This window comes from Cervus canadensis, chromosome 15, assembly GCF_019320065.1.
Source record: "Cervus canadensis isolate Bull #8, Minnesota chromosome 15, ASM1932006v1, whole genome shotgun sequence".
NCBI classification, from domain to species: domain Eukaryota; kingdom Metazoa; phylum Chordata; class Mammalia; order Artiodactyla; family Cervidae; genus Cervus; species Cervus canadensis.
In genome coordinates this window covers 54,690,059-54,703,787 of record NC_057400.1, presented here as the reverse complement: position 1 = coordinate 54,703,787, position 13,729 = coordinate 54,690,059, and the positions used below count along the sequence as shown (strand labels likewise).

General features: G+C 38.4%; 1 protein-coding gene across 1 annotated transcript; it reads right to left on the bottom strand.

The window, feature by feature from the left end:
* Positions 1 to 11,734: 11,734 nt before the first annotated feature.
* On the bottom strand, positions 11,735 to 11,971 carry LOC122453928 (40S ribosomal protein S29-like). The gene has a single exon (XM_043488262.1). The coding sequence runs from the start codon at positions 11,960 to 11,962 to the stop codon at positions 11,792 to 11,794; it is 171 nt and encodes a 56-aa protein (XP_043344197.1). The 5' UTR covers positions 11,963 to 11,971; the 3' UTR covers positions 11,735 to 11,791.
* Between the last annotated feature and the right edge of the window lie 1,758 nt (positions 11,972 to 13,729).

Genomic DNA, 13,729 nt, shown 5'->3' with positions numbered 1-13,729 from the left:
TCCTTATACATGTATGTATCATGAAGTGTGATAGTCCAAGAGTTCACACAACCCTGAAAATAATGTATTTACTGAATATGCCTTTGACTCACCCTGACATTGAGGAATGTAAAAGACAGCCCAGTGGATTCAGATCCACGAACCTCAGTGTAGGATTGTTAGGCCTCCTTGCCTGAGCTACCCAGGCAACAAAAAGGGAGAAATTGCTGCTTAAAAGCCACTGTTAATTTATTGACCCTGGGTGTTTCTTAAGACTTCAAATATACTTTTGTATCATTAATATTTCATTAAAGAACCTCAATTAATGAATTTCTGTTTGTAGAAAGTTTGGGGAGTTGGCAGGTGCAATAGAAATAGAAGATACTCCGTTTTAATGGCCATTAAGTTGAATCTTTCTGAGATACTATAAAACCCCAATTAGTTAGCTGAATATCACCAGTGGTTCATCATTGTCATTAGGTATTAATTAGGCAGCTACAGAGTGCTAGACTCTCTGTAAAACTCACAAAAGCCAGTGTCACCGTTTGGGGAAAACTTACACTTTCAGGGGTAGTGATCTTTGTTGTTGCTACATTACCATTTGTAATGAGCATTTGTGGAATGAAGGACTTGGTATTTTGAAAGAGCTTTATAGTCTCTAATTATAGCTTCAGTAGCTCACAGCACACAGTGTTACATTTACAGGAAAGGAAACCGGCTTTGAAAGAGGTTATGTAGCTGAGAAGGCATTGCCGTCAAGGCTTTCTGATACCCTTTTAAATGTTACGTCACCTTTGACAGAATGCACCCTGACAATTCAAAGCAGTATAAAAGAGGAGAGTTTGAGAGAGACCCTTGTGTAAAAGCACCGATGGTATTAATCAGAGATCAACACAGAGGTGAAGGGGCGAGTTTTCTGATTTTCCTTCTCTACTCTTTACCACATAGGACAATAGTCTTCTTATAATGGCACTCAACTTTCTGGATTGTTAAAAAGAAGCTTATAAGAGCAATTGAAAGTAATATGGGCTTTTTAATATTGTGACACTTAATGCCACATAAAACCTTTGTTTCCTCCAGGTTTATTGAGCTGGTGTATTAGATTTCCCGCTGTATGAGCAGGAAGATTATGGTGGCTTAGGTCTAAGTATACTTTGGGGAGGCATTTTGTATTTTCTCTATAAATAGTCTTTCTAAAACAACACAATTGTGTAACTATTAATGTTTATATTGCATTATACATCTTCCAAAGTTTACTATGCATAGTAGAGAGTATGGTAACCGAAGGAAATGCTTTCGTCTATGAAATAGGCTGGAAATTGTCATTATCAAAGTAAATCTATTTTACTTATTATTTCATCAGTAGGATTTTCATGCTTTCGTGTTACATTCCAGTATTACATTATTATGTCTGTAAGCTTCTAAGGGCTAGAATTTGTACATATATATACACACATCCACCTGCATGGATGTGCTACAACAGAACTGAAAGACTAACTTTAAAATGAAAATAATGACATTTAGGTGAATCCAAAATGGGCAGAAAAACTTGAAAAATGTTAGTTTCAAGTATAATGGTTTTTATAGATTTAAAAATTTGATTAAGAGGGCTATTGTTCAGAGCATGCATCAAAGCTTATTTTTATACTGAAATAATTTCTCAAGCTTAATGAAACTAACCATATCATTAATTCCCTTATTAAAGGTACAGAATCACTCTCAAAAGTGCAGGGGAAGTTATAGCCCTGAGAAAGTACAGTACAGGTTTCTACTTGGCTTACACTTTTGTTCCTTTTCCTGGGGAAACATAATGAATGGTGAAATTGCTTTTCTTTGTATGAGTGATTTAATGAGCAATTTCTTCAGAATTTATATGAAAAGGGCCCCATATCTAGCGCTACAGGTCTCCCCTCCCCCAAGCCCCTTTTCCTTCCATACATGAATAGACAGTTTCTCATTATATTCAAAAACATACGAAGGGAAACCAGTGGTGAGGGCTGTTACATCGAAAGAAATGAAAGATTATCTTCTCCAAGCAGGAGAAATTAGATGTATCGGGCCTACCTTTGAATCAGTCTTAGCTTCAGATAGAACATGACGTATGGGTAATCTGCAATTTGCTAGGGGCATTGTTAGCATGCTTTGCCTCCGGGGTAGGATTTTAACCAGGCCTCCAGCAGCTGTGTGTTTGGCATCGCAGCCACATTAGGTATACAGAACCCCCCTGCTATTACCCTGGTGAAACCCATGCCAAGGCCCCTGGTGACATGATAGAGGTATTAGGTCAGATGAGTTACATTAAGTGGCAAGTGATAAATTCAAGATGACAATTCAAAACAGCAGTGTTTCTTCTAGTAATTAATTCCAGTGGTGCCTGAGGTGGAGCTTGGTTGCTACCACTGGTGTGGCAATGCTGCGTAGCTAATGAGAAAACATTACAGCGAGGATTAGGGGCCTGTGCATTCTGGCAGGCTGAGGTCACTCTGATTAGGAAATATTAACACAGACTTACTGTGATAAATCATATAGACTCAGGAAAGTTTATTTTATTCATGTGAAAACCGGTAAACACTTCAGTGTGGTGATTCACTAAGTGGGCTGTGGAGGGGGTGAGGCATTCCACCCTGGGTCTGGGTCATCCATCCCCTCTTGGGACATTGGGGTGGTGGCAAGAGGGCTTGCCAGAGCCACTGGCCCTTTTTTTTTTTTTTTCTGTCTGTGAACATCATATCTATGGCACATAAAGATGTTATAAAATGTTAGGGCTGTTTTACTTTCCTAAATGTGACTTGATCAAGACCTTTTGTTATGTGACTCATCCTCCTTGCTTAAGAAATGACTCTGCACTGGTTGTAGGGTGATCTTGTCAGGCAGCGGACAAGGAGTTTACCTCCTCTTTCTAATTCCCCAACAAGGGTGCCTTCGATTTCATCATACTATCAAGTTTTTCAGAGGGCTTGCTCCCATTTATTCTCACTGTCAAACGTAGTGGGAGTGCTGCCACTCCAGTCTGGTAAATGAGAAACTTGAGGCCAGAGTGGTGAAGGGAATGGGTCAAGATCACAGCCAAGTTGCCCATGTGGAGCCTAGAACTCGGCACAAAACACCCAGGATGTTGCTCTGAATGTCTTACAGAGGAGGAAGCAGAGCCAACAATCAAAGCTGTTTCCTCTAAAATTCCCAAAGAATATTCTGCTGGGCACCCTTTTGTGCACACACATGTTATGTGTGCATGAACATACATACATGCACACACATGCACAAAATGGGAGCTGATCACTAGTGAAGGACTTTTAGTTTGAACAACTACAGATGTCTTGCAGTGTATTGGATATATGGTCTATAAAATACCTTCTAAACACTTTGCCTTTGGCACTGAAAAATGAACTGCTTCTAGAGGTAAGACTGTGTCCTTATCACCTGCCATAAATTGGCTCTGGTGTTTGATGCTCAAGTTCAATATGTGCTCTGTCCCACAGGTATGTGTGTGTGAAAGCAGATGAGTAGAGAGGCCATTAGCAACACGTGTTCTATGAAATGTTGAAGTGCTACCAGACACTCACTCACATCTTTATGTCCTGAGCTTCTTAGTTTATTAAGAAGTCGATTACATTTTAAAGAAAATAAGAAAAACTGTAAGTGTGGTATATTTTCTTGTTTTTCTGAATTCTATGTAACACATGATATTGATCTCACATTAGTGACAGTGAAATTTAGCTAGCTCCATTTTCTAGGATTGTAGAAATAATGGAGTAAGCTCTTACTCCAGGATACTAGAAGAGGGAAGCTCAGTTTCAATGAAGTAACAATTAAAAACCACTCATAATGTCTATGTAACTCTTGTCGCTTTTGTGTATCAGACAGAAACTTAGGACAAGTCAGTATTTAGCGCGTAAATCTAGCATTTCTTTACCTGTTTTGATTTGAAAAAGCACCAAAAGGTTTCTATAAAACTTTTTCTCAACTCTGTAATTGAAGTGAGTAAAAATGAAGCTCTCATGAAAATGACAGAGGCCCATCTTAGTAGAGGAGCAGGCAGAATGGCCAACTCTGATCACTGGACTGTCCACAGCAGGCAAGAGAGCTAAACTGTGTGATGAGAGGCAATGGGTTTGAGGAAACGCAAATGGTTTTTATCTTAATTTTTTAATTTTAACCTTGAAATCATCCAGTCTTTTTGCTTACTTAAGTTTTCATAGTTGAACAAGAGAATGATGCAAATCATTTTCTGGAGACTAAAAATTTATTAAAAACAAAAATAAAACTTCAGAAATGTTTAGGAATTCATAATTCAAAAAATATAACCCTAAACTGACTTTCATTTTAGGTAAGGAAAGCAGACTATATTTTCTTTTTAAGTGCTTAAAATTATTTGGTTCAATTTATATCATACTGTTTAATTATATAACTTTATCTGTAAGTTCACAGCTAAGAATTTAAAATATTACTTTAGTAAAGAGAAAAGGAGGTCTATTTGTCAGACTTTGGATGCCATATTCTTTTTTTCCCAGTGACAAGTCAGAAAATAAAAGATTTTTAATGTTTTGAAGCTTGTCACATGTCTAAATCACTAGACAGGTTTTACTACTTAAAACAGTGCCACATTTTACATAGAAAAGTTTCTAGAACAAAACTGTTATTTCATCTGGATTCAAATGTGTTCTCACCTTCTGTCTGATCATCTTTTTTGAATTAGGCACTTGGATATTTCATGCAAACCTGAAACCTGTTGGAAACCAGGGCTATTTTTATTTCATTTCTGCCAAGCTACATGTTTCTCAGAGTCTCATATTTTAAAACATTTTCTGCTCTGCTATGAAAGGAAGCGCACCGGACTGGGAGCCTAAATATCTGGGTTCCAGTTCTGGCCCTACCTGTGTCTGAACTGTGGGCTTCAGTTTTCTCATCTATGAAGTGAGATAGGAGGTTTCCAAACCTGTCCTCGATTATATCCTATGTACATGGAAGGCTTTCTTTTTACTTCTTTGTGAAAACTGAGAGTCTTTAAATTGTAAAAGTAATTTGTGCTGGTTTTAAGAAGCCAAGCAATATGGATATATAAAGAAAAATTTTGATAATGCTCCACTCTCTTTGACTTAAAATAGAAGTTTATTTCTCTCTCACCTAGAAAGATGTCCAGAGGTAGGATGTCCAGGGCTAGTATAGTAGCTCCAGCATGTCATCAGGAATTCAGGCTCCTGTCTCTTTGTTCCACTATTCAAGTTCATAACTGCCATCCTCAAAGTCATCTCATGACTCAAAAATGGCTGTTGGCGCTCCATCCAACAGAGAGAAACTGAAGGCCAGAAGAAGGAAGAAAAGCAGAGGAAATAAAAAGGACTTAGGGGAATCCCTCTTATCTGAGTTATCTCCCTTATTAAGCACACAATTTTATCTACATCTTATTCACTGAAATTGAATTATGTGATCATAGTTGCAACAAAGGAGGCTAGAAAATGCAGCATTTTATTCTGAGTGATAAGATGCCTAGATAAGAACTAGTTATATTAATAATTCTAAGGGGGAAGGAGAGCATGGCTGAAAGGAAGAAAATTGGCAACCTCTTTACCAGTGCCTATCTTCCCATACTCGTTTTTCATGTTCACACAAACATATACAAATGTATAGTTTCATTTCGTGATTCTCTGGTGGTTATTTATTAAAATGGATGGGGTTGTATGTGTTTTGTATAACTTGCTTTTTTCTCTTAATCTATTATCAATATCCACCCAGGTCAATGTATTGAGGTTGGACTTATTGTTTTCAATAACTACGTAAACTCCTATAATATGGATTTATCCTAATATATTTAACCAGTCTCCTACTGATAATTTAAGCTTCCTTTTATATATATATATACATATATATATATATATATATAAACTTTTTTTGGTTTTATATATATATATATCTTATTTCATCTGGATTCTTACTTTTTAAAAATTATGAATGCCATCATATACACAAATAAATATATAAAATGTATATACCCTGTTTCTAGAATAACAAGTGCATGTGTATCTACCACTCAGTTAATAAAAAATAATTTTAAATATAAATAATTATTAATTATATAATTATTTTAAAATTATTTAATTATAGTTATTAAAAATAATCATATTTATTTTTAAAACCCCTGAACTATTCACACATAACATACCTCTCCTTCTTTCCAAATCCATTTTCTTGAATTTTATCATTCCTTTGCTTTTCTTTACAATTTTACTACAGATAAATATACTCTTAAAAATTATTTGGTTTTGCTCATTTTTGTACAAATATATCAATGAAGTCATATTGTATGTATGCTTCTGTGACTTTATCTTTTGTGCCATACTTTATTTTATGAGATTTATTCATGCTGAATGCATGTAGCTGCCATTTTAAGTTTCACTCATGTATAGTAGTAACCCATTGTATGAATACACCACTATTTATCTTTTCCCCTGCTGATAGACATTTGTTTCCATTTTTATTGCTAACACAAAAAAATGCTCTTTTATCCATTCTTGTTTGTTTTTATTTTCTTGTGTATATGTGCAAGAGTTTCTCTTGGTTATATACTCTGGAATATAGTTCCTAAGTCATAGGGTATGTATATGTATTTTCCCCAAAAATAGTTATCCCAAATTACACTACCACTGACAGTGTGTAAGCATTCCTGATGTTTGTTATACATCTTTGTCAAAAGTTGGTAGTATCAGACTTAAGTTTTTGCCAGGCTAGATACAAAATTATCTGGAGGGCTTATTAAAAGTTCTTTAGCTCTAGAGACATTGATCGACTAGGCCTGATTTGATCATTTTATGGAGGGTCCTAGCATCTGTATTTTAATAACTTCCTGTTTGATTCTGATGCTCAGCCATGTCTGGAACATCTAGTCACAAGACTAGACTGACCTCTAGGACTCCTTATAGTATGACTATCTCCAGATTCTCTGTTGCCTTTCATTCCCACAATGATGCCACCATCTTGGTCTTAGAGTCTTTCTCTGCAGAGTTCTTTGCATTTCCCTTTCTCCTTCTTTTCCAATTCCCTAGCTAACATATAAGCCCTGAATCAAGTCCTTATTACTTTGTGCCAAGATCAGAAATGACATCGAAGGTGGTTACATACACAGACTCTGGAGTGACTCTGGGTTCAAAAACTGGCTCTGCCCCTTACTAGCAGAGTGAGCTTCAGTCAGTTACTTTCTCTGAGTCTCTTTGTCTCAGTTATAAAATGAGAATGATAATACAACTACTTATAACACGGGAAATGTGCGGGTTAAAAGAATTACTATATGTGAAGATCTTAAGATGATGACTGATACAGGGTAAACACTCAATAAAAATTATATAATAATAACAACAATAATTAATATTATTGTAGTTCTTGTTACTTCAACAGCCTCCCGAAGGAGTATGGGGAATTTGAAAGAGAGAGAGCCTTATTGACAAGCTCTCTTCTAATTCAATTCTTTTTACACCAGGATGCTAAATAATCTCTACCAGCACTATTCCATCATATTCTCCACTGTTCAAGAATGTACAGTTGTTTCTTTCATGTGTCTTGGGGAAGTACTCGTCAAATGCTTGTGGAAACATCAGTGGTGTGAGGCTTTTGCTTCATTTGAAAGAAGCAGTTTTTCCTTTTTCTTTCTGTTTCAGTGTAGTTCGTCTTTGATAATACTTAACAATTGTCTTAGGTAAATTGTATTAGTTCAGTTATTTTAACAAAGACCAAATGATAGTGTTTGAACAAGGTAGAAGTTTACTTGTATTTCACTTAAAACCAAGATTCTAGGCAACCTGAGAGGTCATTTCATGACGATACACCCTGGTACCATCCCTCTTGTTACTATATCATTCCCTAGTGCAGGGGTCAGCATAAAATATTTATAAAGGGCCAGAGAGTAAATATTTTAGGTTTGAGGAGCCAACTGGTCTCTGTCGTAGCTACTCAATTCTGCCATTGAAGCACAAAAGCAACCATCATCAGTACATAAATTAAAGGATGGGTTATATTCCAATAAAACTTTATTTTTAAAATTTGAGTTTCACATAATTTTCATGAGTCACAAAATATTATCCTTTTAATTTTTAAACTGCTTAAATATATAAAAAAACATCCTTAGCGTGTAAGTCATATAAAAACAGGTGATGAATTTGGCTATTGGACCATAGCTTGCTGATTCCTATCACAGGAAGTTTAATCTACAAGATCAAATATAGTTCACCACCACTGTACTCGTGACCCAGGCCCCAAAGAAATGGGGACAGAGGCAGCAAATGACAATCACTTCCTTTAAATAGATTCATAATTTACCTACATTGCTTCTGCTCACATCCCACTGGCCAATTCATAGTCATATGGACTTACCTCATTGCAGGGGAATATGGGAAATATAGGGTCTAGTTGGGCTGCCATGTGCCTAAGCTAGAACTTGAAGGGCTTTAATATTAAAAGGGAAGGGAGGGAGTATGGAATCTGAGGGGCAATTAGCAACCTCTGCCACTGCACTTGGGAATTGAGTTGGAACAATGACAGAAAGATTAACTCCTAGACTTGGGGTCCTTTGAGGTTTGTCTTCTTGTCATTGCCAAAAACGAGATCTATGATGCTCAGTGATTATAAAATAAACCCCCTTCACTGTCCATGAGGCAGACATGATGGTTGTAGGACTCAGGGGGGAGAGTTTGCTGGCCGTCTAACTTGTAACAACCACTATAGAACATCATCAGTATTATCAAGCTATTTGGCTTTTTAACACTAAAAATAGAAGTCAAAAATCACAGCAAAGTTCTTTTTGTTACTGGTTTTTATTTTCCCCTTGCATTTTTTAAGTTAATAAGGTTGTTTATATCTGGTAAATCTTAATGTAATCATAATCCAACATACCTTGTCTAGATGTTAACATTAAGACTGGCTGAGTTCCAGCCCCAGATTTTCATTTCATGCTTGAAGAAGCAGCAAGGGCAGGAAGGGTATGCCCACAGATCCTAGTAGCTAGTATCTAGTTAGGATGATAGCTCTGTAGATAGTCTCAACCTGCAAACTTTCAATCTGACAAGATATAAAGATAGTTTATTAGCTAGGTTCATTGCTACCCTGAAAATGCTAAGGTCCTGTTGGTAAGAGGAAGGAGATTAGTTGTTGGATGGACAATTCACTGTCTCTCCTGACCAGTTCAATTGCTGACTTTGAAACAGATTTATTGAGCATCTGTTATGTACAGGGCACTTCACTGAGTCCTGGGAAGGCAAAATTTAATAATATAAAACATCTGCTTTTGCAGAGGGAGTAGCCTAGAAGGGGAGACAGATTAGCAAACACACAGTGATCATTTAGTGTGATAATAGGGGTGTGTGTAAAGGACAGAAAGAGTTGAGAGCAGGTAGTTTTGGGGAAGGTGAGAAAGGAGGTCAGAGAAGAATTGGTAGAAACACTGGAAGGAGAATAGCATCACTTTCTCCGCATAAAATCTCGTTATAAATGGATTAGCATCCTATCCTGCATGTATGTGATATGAGAGTCTTATTTGATGTGAGAATGACCACATCAAATGTGTGGGAGAGTGCACATGTGCACAGGTGTGTATGTGTGTGCTTTCAAGTGCCAGGAACGATATCATTTTCCCTGGGAATCTGAGGCTTACTTCCTGCAGTTGGTATTACATGTACTTACCATGGTGCAAGAGCTTCTCCCAACCACCAGAGCCAGGTTCATAAGATCTATCTTGTCAAAAAATATGATTGGCATATATATATATATGTATATACATATATGCATGGAATATACATGCTCATTCCTCTTATTTAGTGCTCACTTGGTAAGAGGGAAATTACATACATTTCTTCGGGGGAATTATAAGCCAGAAAATTCCCTTTTTATTTCTCAAATTTAAATGGCTTGGCTATTGTTAACGTGGCAGTATTTCTTTTTCATTTAACTGGAATTCTGCCTGTGTTTGCATATTGGACTTAGACATCATGGACCCCCAACAAATTTTAAAAGCAAGAAGTGGAAGGCTTGGAGAATATAGAAACGCTGAGAGATGACAGGCTTTTGTGGCAGTCGGAAGCTAGGGAATAGATAATTACATCGTCTCTCATTCTGTTCCCACGTGGACTTGCTTAAATGTCATTTTCAACGGCAGGTTCTCAGTCTTTCCTACCTTGGAAACCTTATTCAGCTTGTGCTCAGATCATGAGAGGGGCACCTGGCCCAGAGTTTGCTCCATGGGGAATTCCCATTCAAGCATCGCCGGTCTTGACCTGGCTATTGTTGTTTGTGGTACTTACTGGTAAAGTTTCTCAATCAATACAGCATCAGCCGAAGGAGCTCCTGGGAATGGAAGCCTGCAGCAGCGTACTTAATCTTGGAGCCAGCTTGTGCTCTCTGCTCGGCTGCTAAACTGGGTAGTTGGCCTACTTGATGTGGCATTATTGCTGCTGAGGTCAGATGTGAGTGGCTGGGTGAGAGCTGATGAATGGCTGTTTGCGATGAAGCGCCTCTCCCGCCCACCAGGAGACATTTAATAATGATAGACCATAACTGCACTCACACAAAAATCTGTGCCGCTTGGTTGTGAGTCTTCTGGGCTGGAAGTGTAGCAGGATTGGCATTACTATGGAAGGAAGCTTTGAAAGTGGTGGTTTTTTGGATCAAACATAGAAGGAGCAGGGAGAAGCTTAGGGACGATTGCAGTATTTTAAATGATTGCAAATGAAGTTTTCTCTCCCTGCTCAGAGAAGGCAGCTATTATACACACATTCCATCCCTTCACATCGTCCTTCTTCTTCCTGTTCACCCTTTGTTTTAGTATTATTTCTAGACAGTGTGAAAAAAAATGGGATATTAATTTTCCTAAGATGGACCATTATGATACATTCATCATTAAGGGAAAATTATTCAGAATGTGAAGAGTGGATTTAGCAGTTACCACCCACTAATATGAAGGAGAAATTAATATCTAAATAATAGTTGAATGTGCATTCACCCCCTACGGCTTAAAATATAATACTACAAAGCCTGAATAATTCTAAAATGGTCGTCCTGCAAGAGGTTTCAGTGCATTATTTATCTAGCTATTTCCTGTTCAGTCCAATCCTTTTTTTAGTAATCAGACAAAGAAAAAACAAAAATGTTTGGCATGACCTAAATATTCTGTTATAAATGAAGGCAGGTTTCTCTAAATAAATAGACCACAAAATATTATCAAGAAAATAATCAAAAGTGTAAATTTGGGTTCAGTCAGAATCTATGCAAAATCAGAGGGTTTCATTAAATATGTGATTCCATGACAATTGTCTAATGAATGGGAGAGTGATGTCTGGCTTTTCTGAGGTGTTGTTAGCTTACCAAGACTTTGGACTGTGCATTTAGAAAAGGTCTGTGAATAATAGTTATATATTGTGAGCAGAGCCCCCGATCTATTCATTCTTTATTCCAGGACAGCGCACAATGCCTCCTGCAAAGGTCTGCTGTAAGTATGTATAGAACGGACAGAATAAGGGAAAATGAAATGAAGTAGAGGGTGGTTTGAGGACACACCTTCTGGGAGTAAAAGAACTGATGCTGTTTCAACTCTGCAAGGTCATATTTTTCCATCTTTCTAGTGCTAAGGATAGGCTATAGTAATGATATTAAACCACTAATGTTTGGTCTGAATGTTGTAAAGTAATTTTTTCAAATATTTAAGGTAGATTTCAGTTCATCTTTTTTTTTTTTTTTTTTTTGAAGTTTTGAAAACCTTTATTTTATATACAAAGAGCTAGTATTTTTTCCGCCTAAGGTTGATGTGCTGGATGAGCCATCTAAGGAAGTTCGGTTAGTCCAACTTAATGAAGCCGATGTCCTTCGCATACTGGTGGAAACACTGGCAGCACATATTGAGGCCGTATTTCCAGATCAGACCGTGCCGGTTTGAGCAGACCTGGCAAGAGCGAGAACCCTGGCCGAATTTTCTTGGATGACTTGAGTAGAGCTGCTGGTGACCCATGTTGCTTTCTCGGCTGCAACGAGATAAAAGGGTCAGTTCATCTTTATGATTGTATATATTTGTGTAGCAACCAATCCTTACAAATCTGTAAAGAAAATTTAACTTTTCTGGTTTCCATAACTGACACAGTCTTTTTTACATACTCCCAACCTTCAATGTCACCAAAGCAGAGAGGAATACCTAAGTCCAAATTGTTAAATTCAGTTCCAAGCAACAATTTCAATAGTCCGTCTAGTCAAGGCTATGGTTTTTTCAGTAGTCCTGTATGGATGTGAGAGTTGGACGGTGAAGAAAGCTGAGCACCAAAGAATTGATGCTTTTGAACTGTGGTGTTGAAGAAGACTCTTGAGAGTCCCTTGGACTGCAAGGAGATCAAACCAGTCAATCCTAAAGGAAATCAGTCCTGGGTGTTCATTGGAAGGACTGATGCTGAAGCTGAAACTCCAATACTTTGGCCACCTCATGCGAAGAGTTGACTCATTGGAAAAGACCCTGATGCTGGGAAGGATTGGGGGCAAGAGGAGAAGGGGATGACAGAGGATGAGATGGCTGGATGGCATCACCGACTCAATGGACATGGGTTTGGGTAGACTCTGGGAGTTGGTGATGGACAGGGAGGCCTGGCGTGCTGCGATTCATGGTGTCGCAAAGAGTCGGACATGACTGAGCGACTGAACTGAACTGATGTAGGTATTGCAGATGTTCTGATTTTATACTATATTTCCTGTGCCCCTCAGATACAGCTTTGTGGGTGTCTGGGAAGGGAAAGGACTTACACAATCTCCTGGTGGTGGGAAAGAAGGTGTCTTTGGATGACAGGCTTAGGTCATTGTATTGCCCTTTAGCTCCTGAGGAATGAATTATTCCATGTCCTCCAAGTCTCTGGGTGCCCAAGTGACATCCAGGACTGACTTCTGCAGCAGTTGTGAGCTTGTGGCCTGTTCACTTGGCCCCATCTCTGGTGAACTGGCTCCCACTTGGTCTGGTAGATTCGCCTGAAGTCTGGCTGCTGTTCCCATTTACTCCCAGCCCAGATAGCCTGCCCTATAGATTGTGCCTGCAGGGATCTGTAGCCTCCACTGTGGAGCTCCTTCAGGTAGGATCCCTGTCTTGGCACAGGCCCTTTTGTGGTGCAGAAGAGATTTGTGGGGCTCTTCCATAAGCTGGCAGCTCGGGAGTGCTAACTCAGGTGCCTTTGCTTAGCTGGATGCACAGCTTCAGGTTATTGTGAAGGCATCCTGTGAGGTGATCTCCTTCCCGAGCTTCACATGAGAGTAGAGAAAACATCATTCTGCTTTTGGCTTCCCTAGATCTAACACTTCCCTTCAGGACTTCGGTGCAGAATGGAGACAGAATATGCCTATCTCTTACCTCTAGCATCCTCTTTCCCAGTAAGCCCTCAAGGCCTGCAAGATGAAGGTTGCCATTCCCTTTCCCAGGCATAGAACTTCTCCTCCTCCTTCCCAGGTGTCGTTACCTGTGTTCCCTTGAGTCTGTAATAGTGACACAGTTGTGGAGAGAGTACAGCTAAAGGGAGGGAGGAATAATAAACCATTTTTAAAAAATATTACACCCCCTATATGTACCTTTTTGTCACCTCACCTCTTTCTAGTAGTAATATTTTTTCTCCCCACCTCAGTGATATACAGTCAAGAGAGTGTTTAAACCTGAGTTTGGCATCATATGAGGTGTCGTGGTTTGAATAATGGCTCCCAAAAGGATATGTCCACATCCTGGAAATTGTGAATGTACTCTTATCTGGAAAAG